Source organism: Atractosteus spatula, chromosome 5 (assembly GCF_055471065.1).
Source record: "Atractosteus spatula isolate fAtrSpa1 chromosome 5, fAtrSpa1.hap1, whole genome shotgun sequence".
Taxonomy (NCBI): domain Eukaryota; kingdom Metazoa; phylum Chordata; class Actinopteri; order Semionotiformes; family Lepisosteidae; genus Atractosteus; species Atractosteus spatula.
In genome coordinates, this window is record NC_142710.1 from 31,929,345 (window position 1) to 31,945,670 (window position 16,326).

General features: G+C 36.4%; 1 protein-coding gene across 1 annotated transcript in view; it reads left to right on the forward strand.

The window, feature by feature from the left end:
• The window catches only part of inpp5f (inositol polyphosphate-5-phosphatase F), an 85,375-nt gene that overhangs the window by 48,179 nt on the left and 20,870 nt on the right, over positions 1-16,326 (forward strand). Inside the window, exons 4-8 of the mRNA XM_088915601.1 lie at positions 3,979-4,107; positions 10,249-10,416; positions 10,914-10,970; positions 14,480-14,669; positions 16,100-16,279. Coding sequence (XP_088771727.1) covers positions 3,979-4,107; positions 10,249-10,416; positions 10,914-10,970; positions 14,480-14,669; positions 16,100-16,279 — 724 coding nt within the window. The remainder of the gene's footprint in view (positions 1-3,978; positions 4,108-10,248; positions 10,417-10,913; positions 10,971-14,479; positions 14,670-16,099; positions 16,280-16,326) is intronic.

Genomic DNA, 16,326 nt, shown 5'->3' on the forward strand with positions numbered 1-16,326 from the left:
GTGTATTATATTTCTAGTGTATGAAGTTAACAATTCTATGGTGTCCCTTATGGCTGAAGGTAACTTTTCCAAGCAGCATTGCTAAAGTCAGTGGTTCCGAAATCTTGTCCTGGTAGACTAGTTTTCAAACCAAGTGATGAGTGTTAATTCAAAATTCAGATGATTTTAGTTGTCTTTTTAACTTCCAGCTCCTAAAAAAATCTGTAGGGACCAGTTTCCCTCTACCTGGTAATTCTGTATTCAGGTGTTAACTGAAGTGTGACCAATTGAACATGAAATATAATAAAAATCAAACAGTGTGGGGGTGTCTGAAACATTGTCATTCCCACATGTGTCTGCTCACAATGAAATGATTTCCTATTAAGAGCTGTTTACCCAGAATTATGGAAGCAAACTTTTAGGTCTGTATGCTGACATTATGGGGAATGACATGCTTGAAGTTGCATATTTTTTAAACCAAGGATTGAGTGCAGAAACAACTAAACAAGCAAACACATCAATTAAAGGCCTCAGTCAGCAGAACTGGGCTGTAATGAACACCAGCAAACAGTGGTCCCCAAGGACGTTTGTTGGAATCTAGAGGCTCAAATAAAACACTTCTGTTCCCATACCAACTCATTCTCACTGATTTTGACCAATGTGGTAGGGTGATTTCTGACCCAAAAATGTGACCCAAAGAAGACTTATGGCCACTGAAGTAGTGCTTTGAATGTTTGCGGATTTACTGAATCTGTCGCAAGTAGTACTAATACTAATTCCTTACACCTATGTAGCGCTTTTTGGACACTCCACTCAAAGCTCTTTACAGGTAATGAGGACTCCCCTTCACCACCACCAATGTGCAGCCCCACCTGGATGATGCGACGGCAGCCATAGTGCGCCAGAACGCTCACCACACATCAGTTATCAGTGGGGAGGAGAAAAGGGTGATGAAACCAATTCATAGGCTGGGATTATTAGGAGGCCATGATTGGTAAAGGCCAATGGAAAATTTGGCCAGGACACCAAGGTAATTTTTTGAGAAATGCCCTGGGATTTTTAATAAAGAGAGTCAGGACGGTGCCTTTTTACAGTGTAGTGTCCCCATCACTATAGTGTAAGACTTAGGACCCACATAGATTGTGGGGTGGGTGCCCCCTACTGGCCCCTCTGATACTTCTTCCAGCAGCAACCTTAGCTTCCCCAGGAGTGGAGCGACTCGCAGAATCTGCTGACGCACCTTCACCAAGACAAAGTCTTGGCTTTGAGATGCAGGCACTCCTGAAAGTGAAAGTGAGCAACGTGCCACAGGAAGTCCAACACTCCCACAGCCCACTGGGTGGAGCTGTAATAGTGACGTCCTGAGGTTTCTTTTCCAGTACCTGTTACTTTACCCATCCCATCTCCTGAGGCATCCACTGACACACCTTCACCAAGAGAAACTGGCACACTGGAGAGACATTGCCAGGCCCTCATAAGTAATTGAGAATAAAAGCCAGTGTCAAACTGTTGGATTCAGTACGTGCACAGGAAGAAGGAAAAATGCCTTATCTGTTGTGATTGTGAGAAAGCATTGTACACAAAATGAATGTTTGAAGCTTATTACTGTCCAAAGTCAAACCCTTCAAGTGAGTTTGTGTCTCTGTTCGAGTGAGATGGTGTTTCTAAATTGTCCTGTTCTGTTTATATCTGTTTAAATAAAAATGTTTGTTTTAATTCCATCAAAAAGTTTACTTGCTAAATGTTCATAGTACATAGTTTATTAAAATGTTACATATTTTTAGATGTGACACTTATGAATCGTTAATTTGAGTATCATTATGTAGCAGTCAATTTGACTGGCCTAGAGGTTATAGGTAGAAATATAGTCCTCATTGACTATTCACATCCTCTAATGTTTTAATGTAAAATGTTTCTATAAAAATCTTTTTCTTTCTTGCCAATTAATTAAATGTATCTATTGATTGAAATCGATAACTGTGAAAAGAAAACTTTTTAAAGATTACACTTCAGTTTTAATTACAATCGTACCATCATATTGCTATTTGCTGATTTCTGTGGATACAACTCGGTTCAATATACTTGTATAAAATGCAAGGAACTTGATTAGAACAGGAGTTGTACTGTATATGGCTTGTGGGGTGTGTGTAGTCAATGTAAAATTGTCAAAAAATGGGAATTAAGTTTCGCATTATGAAGTAAATCTAGTTGCATTTGGATCAGGAAATTGTCATAACTGGAAAGAAGAAAAATTCGAGACTGTAACCATGGAACATAAAGCAACAAATGTCTCACTCTGTGTATTAGAATTATAATTCTGCTCATACATGTTATCCTGTATACAGTCACCAGGGCGATTTTGTTTACTTAAAATTTCCTTAGGGCATTTGTAACCATAGGAAACCAGGGCAAAGTTTTTGTGAGGGCTGTCAGTATTGCAGACCAGCCTCTGCATCTGTATAAAAAAACGTGTTTACATTTCTACAGTATTACAAGTTATGCAAATTCAAGACATCCTGAAACATGGTTAGTGTGCGTGTCAATTGTGTTGTAATGCAGTGCACCATTAGTGGCGATGGGTTGGGGATACGGTACAGTACATGGCCATTAGCTGTTGGGATCCACAGACAAAGTTGAACTCAGCAGAACAGAAATTTGTGACAGAATTTTCAAATAATTCTGGTAATGTAGGAAATTATAATTTTGTTGCCAAATAGTATAATTTTGGGCTGTTACCTTTCTGAAATTTACCTCCTATGATATTTGTTTATTTTTAAGTAATCCTTTCTGCTCCATTATTTTGTCCTTGCTGTGACAATGTCATATAATAAAGAAATGTCTGTCCCCATGCACAGCATGCATGTAAAAACATGTTCTCTTCTCTTTCTTCAGTTCTCTCTGGAGTGGTAAAGCACATCAGTTTCACCAGTGTTGTTCAGATATCTTTTCATGAATTGCTACAAAAACTAATATTAAAAGATAATGAACCAATCAATGGTAATCAAAGTAAACAAATTAGATTCTGCAAGACTGAGCTTACACAGAAAGACACCAATGCATACATATTACCGAGTCTGTCTGTTCTCATGTGTCATCAGGTGGATTACTTTTTATACAGTTAATTTGAAACAATCAAAACAGACTGTGTAACGTTTTAAAATGTGTTTTTTTCTTACAAAATCAAGCTCAAAAGAAACTTTTTTCAGTTACAATATGATTTTTTAAGGAACAACATTTTACTGAATTGTAAGGTAATTCAAGATGAACAAGGTGTCTAAACGTGTCCACTGTTAGAAAAAAGATGAATGAGCTGAAGTTAATGACCAGTGATCACAGAATACAAGTATGTATCTTTTTAGTTTAGCAAAAAAATATCAACAGTTTATTTACAGAACTGTTGTATGTAGCTAATTGGCAGACTGAAATCAACAGTTAGGCTTTGAGAGTTTCTAATAAAGCAGTCCTGCTTTACCTCAAGCAACTGCAATCATCAGGAGAACTCTGACGAGCTCTGTTTTACACGTAGAGGTGACACACTGCAACTTTCAATCAAACAAACATTGAAATATTTTATAGTACATTATGGCCTTTGCTTGAGTGTCTGTTTCCTCATGTCATTTAATAAAGTTTTAAACTTTTGGTTTACTGTACATTTTATTGCAAGTAAAACTGTATATTTTGTAAGCCTGTGTAACAACAACACACTTCTGAGTAATATCAAAACTTTGCAGTCACATGCCCATGTAAAAAAGTTAAATTCTTACCTTTGCATGTTCATATTAATTATTCAAAATTTGTGGTTACATGAACCTTCTCATTGGCTTTGGTAAATGCTATACCTTTGCTGAATACTATACCGGTGTCTTTTTTTATCACTGTTCTTAATATTGTTTTTGAATTTCCCAAATAAATCTAAATACATTGATTGTAACACTGATCTTGCAAGTGAGATACCTGCAGTGTTATGACTAATAATTCTTGTATTTCTTTCATGTTCAGCTATGTAAGAAGCATCATTTTGGGATCAACAAACCGGAGAAGATAACTCAGTCACCTGATGAGTCGAAATTCCTGTTGAAGACCTTCAGTCAGATAAAGTCCAATGTTGGTGTGCCCATGAAGAAAAAGGTAAGTAACAGTGTTCTTTACAACCGCAGTACTTGTTTAATGAATAAAAATGGGCTTTAGAGCTTTCGTGTATGAACGGCATAAAATATTTTGTCAAATTCGAATTAAGTAGTAGTTGTTTAATGATCTATTGGATTGTCATGGTATTAAAATAAGAGGCACCTTCATTCAGTGAAATACTGATGCCCAGATGATCAGATAAGAAGCATTGGTGACTGTGCCAGGGGTATGTGCAGTGTTACTTAGTTCAGTTTTCTTCATGTATCATGTATGATTGTATGAGCCAGATTCATAAAGCACACTTGAATGTGGCTGATCGTTTTATGATTTCATCACTCCTATTTGAATTCTGGGTAATTACTGCATGTGCTGTCTTTGTAAACCTGCACTTAATGTAATCTTGTTGTATTTTATTACTGCTGCACATCTTAACAGGCTTTGCATGCAGGGAAAGTTTTGGATTGGTGACTGGTTTCTGCACAGGGGGGAAGAGAGCAGGGAGGGGAGGTGGAAGACTAAGCCGAAGGTACAAGTTGGTCGGCACTGGAAGAGCTGAGAGAGTAACAGTGCATATTGGGACAAGGGATTTGAGATCAAGAGAGGAAACAGTGGGGACATGTCTCATACGTTACTAAGCTGATGCTGTTTTTCCAAATGTGTTGTCAGTACTCATGTCCTATTACTTAACAGAAACTTAGCAGGAGCTCTGTTTTACAAAATCATTGATCCAGGAAGCAGTACATCTGTTTGGTCCCTTGCAACGAGCTCACTCAATTTTGTACAGGTTATTTGTCTTGGGATATTTACCCATGTGTGTTTAATTTGAACATCATGAAAGGAAAAGGTTCCAAGTGTAGGTCTACAGACTTGTAATTGCAAGGAATAAAGATTATGGAACAGAATATTGTTCTGTTTGAAAAAGATTAAGTATGATTGTTAAACTGAGTGGTTTCGAATTGCAATAGCTATAGAAAAACTGCAAGGACCTTGTAAACCCAGGCTGTATATATAGTAAAGTAGGTGATAAAATATCTTCCTTCATTCTCCTTAGAACCTACGGCAGGTGAAGCTGGCTACACAATCTGTGTCCTAGTATCTCTGGGTGTGCTGGTTGCCTGAAATAACCTCACAAACAAATGCTCTATTTGTCAGTACATGTTCAACAGAAATATAGTTCTTAGTTATTCAGTCTAAACAAGAGCCTGTTGATGAATAGGCTTATTTGTTGCCTAGGCACTAAAAGACCATCTTATTTCCAGTATGTAGTACTATGATGGAAATAATAATTTTGATTCTTTACTGTTTTTTGTTCATGCCTGGCATTCACATGCATTACAAATTCAAATATTAATCAATCTTATGCAAGTTATATCTAGACTCCTTATGGGTTGGATTAGGATTTGGGAAGTATAGTACATGGATTTCATAAAATGAAGCTAAGTAAGCATAAGATACATCCACATGAGTGCAAAATATATATTTTTAAATGATTCTGAATAACTTTATCCCAACAAACTGCTCTGTCTGTAAGGTGTACCCATTTAACAGTGGTTATTCTATGTTGTTAACAAGGGAAGAGACTGCAATATTTGTAAAAACTACTGCCCATTTTCGTAGTGTTTGTTCAACATAGCTCTGCATCTGTGATACAAAGTGCTTTATTATAGCACTGTGTTTAGCAGCCTCTTGCACATAATATAGTAACAGCAGATACTGTTAAAAGATGGTAACATTGCTTCACTGTAGAACTGTAATTCCCAGCCATGGTACTGGTGGATCTGTGTCTGCTATTTTTATTCAAACTGAACCGGTGATCAGTTGATCACTGGTGCTAGCAAATTTCTTTAATTATTTACCAGCTTGTTATGACTTTTTGTTTAAGATCCTGTCTCTGCATTAATTCTTTGGTTTCAAAGGCACTCTGCTTCAAGTGTATTGTTCCAGAATAAAGAATGTAACTTCTCCTCAACTTGTTTATTAAGGGTGTGTTCTTCTTTTGTCTAAACAGCTCTTAATAAGGGATCAGTTTATGATGAGCAGACACTAGGGAGAATTACAGTATCAAACACTCCTGCAGTGAGCTTTTTTCTCTCAACAGACGTCCAGTTGGTTACAGCTTGTTTTAGCACATGATTTTGTAATTTCCCATACATTTAAAGACTTTTAATGGAAATCACTTGTATCACTTGTTGTTAGAGCACATCTGCCTCAGGTTCATCATTGTATATTTGTAGAGACAAGTAAAGTATTGTTACTTATTTTTGGCAAATATCACAAAAGAGCACTAAATATAAAATCTCTCAATCAAAGGGTTGACAGATTTTTTTTTTAAAACAGGCTGTTTCTTAGAAAGGTATTGTTTTTTTTCAGGAGTACAAATCTTGTGTCATACATAGTTTAGTCTTGTCTGTAAAAGTGTAATGGAGACAGTGATACACTGGGACATGTGTAGGTGATTAAACTGGTAAAACCTGATAGATTAAAAAATTAAAAACAAATGCTGTTTCTCTTGTTTTCTGCTGGCGGCAGTAACGGCATCTTTTCACACATGTAGTTGAAGTGGGAAAGACATATCCGAATTTAGGTGCACATGATAGCTAATGGCTAGCATTACCAATTTTCCAGCAGGTGTCCAGATATACAGCTTGTTAAAATCATCATATCAGTTGACTCAATATTCAAGGCAAGCCACAAAATAAAGAAATAATCATTTTCTTCTGGTCTGCAGTATTAAACTGAGGTGTAGGGTACTAAAAACGTTATGGTCAGATGAGCATCCTTGTTTTTACTAGATGAAAAAAATTCAAATGAACTGGGTTTACTGTGAACCACAATTAAAATTACTCACACAGAAAATTGTGTGGGCTGAACTCCATCCTGTTGGGTTTATTAGCAATATGTGCTGATTAGGTACAGAGTGGAAGAGCAGGCATGAAGATGACACAGGATTTATATCTGTTGTGCACCATGTATGCAGAGACTTGGCTCAAAATCAGTTGGACCAATTAGACTTCAAGTGTGGTTCACTCAATTAAATCTATTAACACAGCTAAATCTCATCCCCGATTACCTGCACCAAGGCTTCATTATTTTTAATTAATCTTCATCTTTCCTATAAATGGAAACGATTATATTACTTTCATTTCATTCACAATATTCTTTCCTTTTTTCTTAATTTTTCAATAATGGTACCACATTAGTGATCTTTTAAGCGCCACAGTCTATAAACCCTTATATTCACATCTGGTGGCCATTACTAGCAAATCAAGTTGAATTGTGTTTATTATATTTATCAGGGTACAGTTACTTTAATAAAGGTGAGAATTTGTATATGGGGTGGGGGGAGGAGGGCAGATGGACTCAATAGCATTGCAGTGAAAGTGAATTATTGTGCTTATGTCAACTTCATAATATACGTAACATTTGTATTCCTTTTATTATTATCATTGAAGTTTCTATTATAAAACAATAAAATTTGAATGCAAAAAAAGCATTAATTACATCAGTGACAGATTCCATCCATTCATTGTCAGAAAATGGCTCTTTCCTAATAAGAGTATTTGCAGCCCTTAAACTGGGAAGCACAGGGCACAGTTGCAGAGCACAATGTACAGGCACCTGTGAACCGAGCAAGCATGTCTTTGCAAGGTAGGAGATAACTCATGCAAACCTGGTGAGAACGTGCAAGCTCCACACACAAGATGCCCCCAGGCCAGAATCAAACCCAGGGACCAAGACTTGTGTGGCAGCTGAACTGACCACATCAGCAGTCTCCTTCATGACAGACTGAATAATAGAAATGCAAGACACTCTTATTACAGATTAGTGCCCTAGAGAGGTAACACTGCTGCATGCTGGGTGTCCTGCGATTCTCTGCCTGCAGCACAATTTCTATATGTCAGTGGCAACCAGGAATGAAAAGTATTGTTTCTCCATTAAAATAACTTTTGGCTTTATACCCAGCCACTGTAGTGTTAAAGGTGTGCAGGTTAATTAAGAAAACAAGTGTTATTGGGGTTTATCATTTTCTGTTCTCCAATAACTACCCAAAGTAACAGTATTATCATGAATAGATTTTATATGCGATTGAGTTAAGAGCTGCTGACAGAGGCATCCCACCACAGCATTGTCACTCTTCGATTATGGTCAGCCCAATAGAGTCGCATAAACTTTCCCCATTCTGGACCACTTTTTCCTCATTTTAAGCACTGACATCCCACAGAAAACAGTTTAATGGGTATTCAGGTCTCTTACAATGTAGTATCTGATATGTTAGGCCTACCCGTCTCAAACCTTTTTTCAGTTCTCTTTTTGGAGCTACACACTTCGTGCCTGTTCTGTCTTCAGAGGAGATTTGAAACCAACTTTACAACTGCTTTTTGATACCTAGAAAATATATTTTTTTTAATGGGGAAGAAAAATGGTGTGAAAGAATGTCTTGTGTTAATTGTTACATTTCTGTAAATGTGATTTGAAATGTGTTGCTTTGCTTATCTCAAAACGTTCTATTACCAGAACAGCAAAAAAGATTTACTTGTTGAATATATAAATATTCAAATCTAAAATGCCAAACCTCTTCGTAAATTAATGTTTGTCAGTTTTAAATCCTCTTAAAACATAAGTTCTTTCCACATACTGCTGTGTTTGTTGTGCCAACATTTGGGTTATTTAGAAAGTGTGTATAATTAACTGCTAGAAGAGCTTTTACTCACAGACTTGGTGTAATTAGATTAAACTGAAACCACAAAAGTGATTGGGTCCTTTATATATCCTCCTTTGATGTCAGCTTTGCTTTGAAGATGACAAATATTGTAATTTTGCTGAGATGAGGAAATCGGAAGTGAACCAGTTACCTCTTGACCTTACTGTGATCATGCTGCCAGATAAACTTTATCTTCATTGATTGCACAGATGTATCATCCCAGATCGATCTGAATCACTGAATCTCAGAATCGCTGTCTTTTCTATTTGTCTCCTTATTTTTTTAAATTGTCTTATTACCCTATAGTTTCTTAAATACTGACATTGCTGATAAGTTTGAAAAGAACAAATGTTCCTCTGTGATAGCCTGCCTTTTGAAAAAAGAAAAAATCAGGACTCAGTTGGGTGTATTGTAGGGTGAATCTCCAGCGGTTGATGCAATAGTAGTAAAAGGTTATTGAGGAGCATTCATTTGAAACATTCAGTTTGCACTTTGAGTGCAGCTGGGAGTGCAGTGTTTTGGGGAAATGCTTTCATTCTTAGTTCAAATGTATAGGGCACCAAATTAACACTTAGCAACATTTTGAATTACAGGTGTTTCCTTATATTGAATGTCTTTATATTATATATCCAAATAGTAGTACTATGATAACATAATGATTAAACTGGATTTAAGTGGAGTTTAAATTGCCTTTTTTGGCCTTAATGAAACTGTCTGCATAATTTAGTTGGCCATAGGTTAATGGAGCCAAGAACATCTCCAAATTGGACGATGCTATAAAATCTGGAACAGGCTTATTCAATTATACTGTCAAAGGACACACATTAAAGATCTGTTTTTTTATGCTTACATGTTACTGTATATTTAGTCATGTTTAAATCACTTTAATTCAGAGTTTAAAGGAATCATTTCATTTTTGAAGAGGGAGGCTACTTTAAGATTTTTTTTTATATTTGAAAATAGGTTTTTGGTCCTTGTTCTTTACCTGCTTAATCATAAAGTCCTTTCCTATTATAAAAAAATTAAGTCTATCCATTTTAAATAGCCAGCCACCAGTGTTGTAATCCCAGTTGTTGCTATTACTATTATCATTTAAAAGGCTAATGATAATGTTTCTCAAAAAACATCAATTCAATTCCTTTATTTCAAAGGCATAATTCTACATTCCCCTTGAAAATGTCAAAATACATCTGATAAAATGAGTATTTTTAAAATACATTTAAAATTGATTACAATGCTGCCTCATTATGCTTCATGTAAAATACCGTTTAGCCACTTGATATTAGGCACTTGTTCTAATGGACCAAAGGTCAGTAGGTGAAAATATGCATCTGTGCTTTCTATTGGTTTTAATTGTAAAGGGATGTGTTGTTTAAAACTGAAGTGGAGAGATGATTTCCCAGGGTACAGAAAACAAATGATTATTTCCTGTGTTTCAGATAAAAGAAAACAAAGAAAAAGAGCGTCTGGAGCGACGGTTACTGGATGAGTTGTTCAAAATATTCATGGACTCTGACTCCTTTTACTACAGTCTGACCTATGACCTCACTAACACTGTCCAGAGGCAGGGCGATTGTGACAACTCCAACTTGCCACTTTGGCAGCGGGTAAGTAGATGGGATTTTCATGAAACCAATTAGCTTTCTAATGAACTTGCTTGTCATACTTGTCATTGCTTTTTGTATAGTTACCTGAAGAAAAGCACAGTGTTGACTTCCTTTCTTATTATTCCTTGGTTTGCCTGCCTTCAGGATGTAATTTGCATCAATACAGGGTAATTTTGTTTCATCTCCTTTGTTTTGAATGTAGATTTGCCATTTATCTTTATTGTATTCCCACCAAATTTGGGACCATTGATTATTTTAAAGTTTGGATCTTGAGCAGCAACTCTTGCACCTACTCATGTCGGAGGAGAATGTCTGCATGTCTCCTTCTCTCCTGGCAGAAGAGTTTGCACAAATTGGAGGACACCACTCAAGTCAAGTTGCTCTTGTGTCAAGAGCCTGCTTTTTATCCCTACCACTGTGATGCAGTAATGTACATGTGTTTTGTTATGTAAACAATGTATGTAAGGTATCGTTCACATTTTTATCTCTTTTAAAAGGTGGATGACAGATTCTTCTGGAACAAGCATATGATTCAGGACCTCATAGATTTAAAGGTAAGTTCTGGTAGGATGTCCTGTAATATTGTGTTTCCTCCAGGATTCTTTTGCATCTCTTTCATTTAAGCGCTCAACCTAAACTCTGTTGTAGCATAATCTGTAGTTCAGACTAGAAAGCTTGAATATGTTGCTGTGGATCATTTTATGGACCAAGGAGTCCATAAGCTTTTTTTTTATTCTCGACAAAAAGCTGTACATTGCTATACATAAATCAGACAATATTGTATTAATGTAAGAGTATACTGGGAGAATGCTTTTGCAAATGAAAAATATTTGCTCACAGGGGTTGGTATTACAGTAAGTGTGAAGACACCAGATGCCTATATTTCCTCAGTTCTTAAGGTTGAGGGTTAGATGTGAGGTCTTTCCAAGATATCACTTGCAGAGTGCAAACTTTGCCGTTATACAGAAACGGATGTAGCACTTTTATATTTAGGATGCTTTCTTGACAGACATTTCTGACAGTAACCTGGGCGTGTTACTACTAAGGAACAAGTAATAGTAAAATAGGTTTATTCCATGCTGAAAAAAAGAAGCAAGAAAACACAACGTTTCAGCCATGGAGCCTTCTTCAGGTGTGACCCCGTGTTACAACTAGTAACCTATTAGTGGAAGAATTATTTCAGTCTGTCCTGGTAAATATCATTTCAGACATGAAGGTGTGCCTGCCTGTTATTCAATAAATATCTGATCAAGACCAGCAGGTAAATGGCCAAGGTCCCATTTCATTCTGTCTCTGTGTGCATTTAGAAAATCCTTGGCAAATCTGCTGGAACTTTTAGAAAACAAAATGGGCCTCTGTGGATGCTTTTCTGTGAAATTGCACTTAATGATATAGTATTACAGAGACAAAATAATTCTAATTAATAACGGCTCAGCATAAAACATACATTTGTTTTAGCTTGTACATAATCTTACCAGTATTTTTGCACTGTTTTCAGTTTTAACTTTTGAAATACATTTTAAATATTTGCCAATGTGAGATGTCGTATCTAAGTGGTGCTTCTTGCTTTTTCACAGCCCTTGGGCTATTTCCTTTGCTTGTTAGTTTCCATCTACCTCAGGTTATCAGCGTTGATTCGCAAATCATCCTGTAAATTCAGCATAAAATTAAAAAAAGGTACTTTCCCACAATTGCTTGTAGGCATCATTTTCTCTTAGAACCTTATCATTTAATTAAAAGCTTCAGGAAAAAGAGCTTATATTGAGTTTTTTTAAGTTAAAATTGAACTTTGTAGACCCTAAGCGCTGCGTGATGTTTTTTTTCCTTGTTTCTACATGGCCTTGAAACAAGACCACACATAACACTTTAACACACACAGAAGGTGATTTTAAAGAATTAAAATGTTGCGTATTTCAACGTTGTGTGTAATAATACCAATGCCCAATATTTTGTGATCAGACAGAAATGAAATGCATGTGCAACTATTATATTGTGCCAGTTTTTCTGCTGAGTACAGTCACAGAGGCCTTTATAATCATGTTGCTGAAGGCTTACCGAATATTATTCCACATTATTCAGAAAAGCTGTATGCTAATATACAGTATGATCTAATAGGCAATTTTAGGCATGGAAATGGATCCAGCATATGAATGTAATATGGGGAGAGGCAGTGCAGTGGCCATACAGAATGAAAGGCACAGCAGAGTTGCAGCAGATGATGCAGGTGAAGGACTAAAACTGTTGATTAAATTGAAATGCAAAAAAGCAGTTAAAATGTGGAAAATCACATTTATTAATTAGATTAGTGCTATTTCAAATGCTGCCTTGTCATTTCTGATCACATCCTACCTTGATACTATACGTACAGTATATATGTATACTTTATGTATTCTATGGTGGATATCAATTTTCAAGTTATTTTTAGAAGATGTTATTTAAATAACATTTGTTTTAAGTTATATGTGTAACTGGTAAAATAAGCACTAGTATAAGTCAAACAATTTTCATGAGTAACTTTGAAAAATGGCATCCCCAAATAGATCATGAAATAGTTTAATTTAGGTCTCTCAGACAGACAAAGCATTTTCTATCAATATTATCCACTCAGACGGACAATTTCCCTCTTGAAACAACAGTGAATTACTGTCTCATTATCAGTAAGGCCTGTTTCAAGCCCATTTAGATTTTTTTACCTCAAAAATGGACGGTCTCCTGATATTATGTACTATATACCATGGACAATCCAAACAGCTCTGGGGTTACGATAAAATGCTCAACTCAAACTCTGAGCCATTTTTGTTTCTACATTTGTCATGATAGGCTCAAATTTCATTGCACTAGGTGAGTGCAATTCTAGAACTTTCCTTGGGTCTTGGAGGTGTTACTGCTGTAAGGAAAAAAAATAAATTCAGCACTGAAACTTATTTTTGAAACTGCATGAAAGTAAAGCAAGCACAAATACAAGGAGGTAGCTGGATCAAATTCGGGAGCTGTTGTCTGTGGTACCTGGGAATTGCAAATTTTAAAACAAAGATATGACTGTTTATGGTTTAAAAATTCCCCTTAACAGCTGAACTGAGACTTTAAGAACAATAACTGCTAAATTCCTGATTCTGTTAACAGTAATTCTCAGATCTGCCATTTTCTTGGGAATTTCACAGTCTGTTGGAGATTAGTGAGAAATCCTTGAATTGTGGTTTTAATTTGTACATGTATACAACATCAAATCTTCAGCTCTGTCTAACTCCACAGGGGAAAGTGTTATTTTGGTATAAGTTACTAAATAATTTACAGGGAAAATGACAAAAATGTTTCAAATGTTTATTGTAATTAGGAAAGAAGAGAAAGTTTTAAATTGCATACGTTCTTTCTCTGATGACAATGACTCACTTATTTACCTTGTACAGGTAATTTTCTATACATATCAGCAGGCATCAAATGTATCTTTAACATGCTTATAATTTGGAAATTTAAAATGATAAAAGTATTTATTTTTTCTATGTTATTTTCACCTTACAGTAACAGTAGCCAAGCTCAGTTGTTATACAGAAGTAATACTTTTATTTCTCATAAGTTAAATTTAATGTGTCTGTACCATTTTTTTTTCACTGTGTAAGAGGAAATGTATTAAAACCAAATTTCACATAAGGGTCTAGATATTCTGTTTACATATAATTAACTTGAAAGAAAGTATATGAAATTGAAAGCAATATGACCACAGTCCTAATAAAGAAAATTGATTATATATTAAGAATCAGTGGAGAGGGTGAATTGCTAATTCTGCTCTTAATGTGAGCAGCCAGAATACACTGCTGTCCAGGTCATTTCAAGTTTGAATTCCAGCTGAGCCGAGTTTTGCTGTTATGCTGTTGATGCGTTTCACCATAGCAAAATGAGATCATTTTGAGGCCTGGAGGTTTCTTGGGTTTTTCTGTCTACAAAGCTGTGTTCGCACCTCATGACTGGGTTTAGCGAGTTGACAGTTGTAATCCCTCCTGTAAAAGTGGATCAAATAATTGGGACTCACTTGGAGTCTGCTTCTGTTCCTTCTGGGGTCCCGCAGGCAGACGTCTGGGTGCTGCCCATCATCCAGGGCTTCGTGGAGGTGGAGGAGCTGGTGGTGAACTACAGTGAGGGCTCAGATGAAGAGAAGAGCAGCCCTGAGACGCCCCCTCAGGAGGTCACCTGCGTGGATGACATTCACCCTCGCTTCACTGTAGCCCTGATCTCACGGAGAAGCCGGCACCGGGCAGGTAGGCATTGCCATTGCTCTGTGAACACTTCTTTCTTCACGATCTGCCATTTCTGAAGAAACAGGTGTATCGCACAGTGTTCCATGCGTTGCGCAGTAAATAATGTGTTCAGCTTTGCATGGGCCTCGATGATGGAATCTGGTGGTAAACGAAAGCCTCCACTTCTGAGTTGCAGGTTTGAGATTTTATGGGTATAGATCTGTAAGAGATAAGACAAAGAAGAATTACTTCTTCAGTTAATGGAACAAGAAACAGGTTTAGCAGAAAGTACACCTTTAAAAAAAAAAACATGGCCTTTTGTATATGATGGTCAAAGAAAAGTACTTTAAAATGAAATACTGACGTACTTTAGGCTGGGGGTGGTTTCCTAACAGGAGTTAATACTCGAAAATGTATTGCCTTTAATGTCTTAATTCCTTTGAGGAAGCTTGGTTCTCCCTGCAGTCTGAAACTGCAAACACTACATACTTCAAAGATGTTTGTTTTTATGACTAGCTCTTTTGAAGATGTTGTCAAGTGAAATAATGGCACCAATACCCAAAATATATGGAAATTCCATATCACATTATGATCGACGGAACAACACATTTTCTGTTGGGTCAAATGCAACCTTAACTGTAACTATTCCTTTTTTGTTAGATCTGTTGAACTGTTGCGAATAATTCCCCAAAAATGAATAATAAATAAAAATAAATAATAAAATAAAGTTGAAACCATCATGACATTGAAATGTGCAGACACCCACACAATTCTATCATGTTCTATTAAATATGAGACTTGACAGAAAATTCTTTATTAGACTTCCGTCATAGAAATATAAAACACAGTGACTTTTCAAGGTACTTAATAAAAGCATGGCACATTCAGTTAAAATGTTTAATTTTAATTCCTTACAAATGTTATTTGATAGCTAGTTTTTCTACACCTACACTATAGTTGAGTATAAAGGTTGTGCCTTTGCATATATCTTTTAAAAGAAAGGATGCTGTTCTTTAACTTCTTTTAAAGGTTTCCCATGATCAGTGATATTAAGAGCACACAGGCTTTTAACTACAGTACACAAAAGTAGTGATTACATTTCTCACTTACAAATATTTATGAAAGATTTAGGAAGAGAAATCTGTTCCCCTTGTTGTTTTATAAAATGAGCTACAGGTATATGTTTCTATTTTCCAACCCGTTAGTAATCAGGATGCTTTCTTACCAGAGAAGCTCTTTGAAACCCCTTTAGAAGGAAAGCAGTCAGAACCTGAGACTTGGGAATCTCACACTCTGTGGCTGCATCGATGAATGTTTCACGCTTTTATAGGACAGCATTGTTTTAAATATATTTATTTTCTACTGTATTTTGGAAAGAATTTGTGGAGCTGTGCAAATACACTGTTCTACCCATCTGAATCTGTATTTCCCTGTGTTTCTGTTTTTCTCAGGGATGAGGTATAAACGGAGAGGTGTGGACAAGAGTGGACATGTAGCGAATTATGTCGAAACAGAGCAGCTGATCCATGTGCACAACCACACTCTGTCCTTCGTCCAGACAAGGGGCTCTGTCCCGGTCTTCTGGAGTCAGGTGGGGTACCGCTACAATCCTCGGCCTCGACTGGACAAGGGTGAGTGATCCACTGGGAAGTACAGGTGTGTCAGGGGCAAATGTACT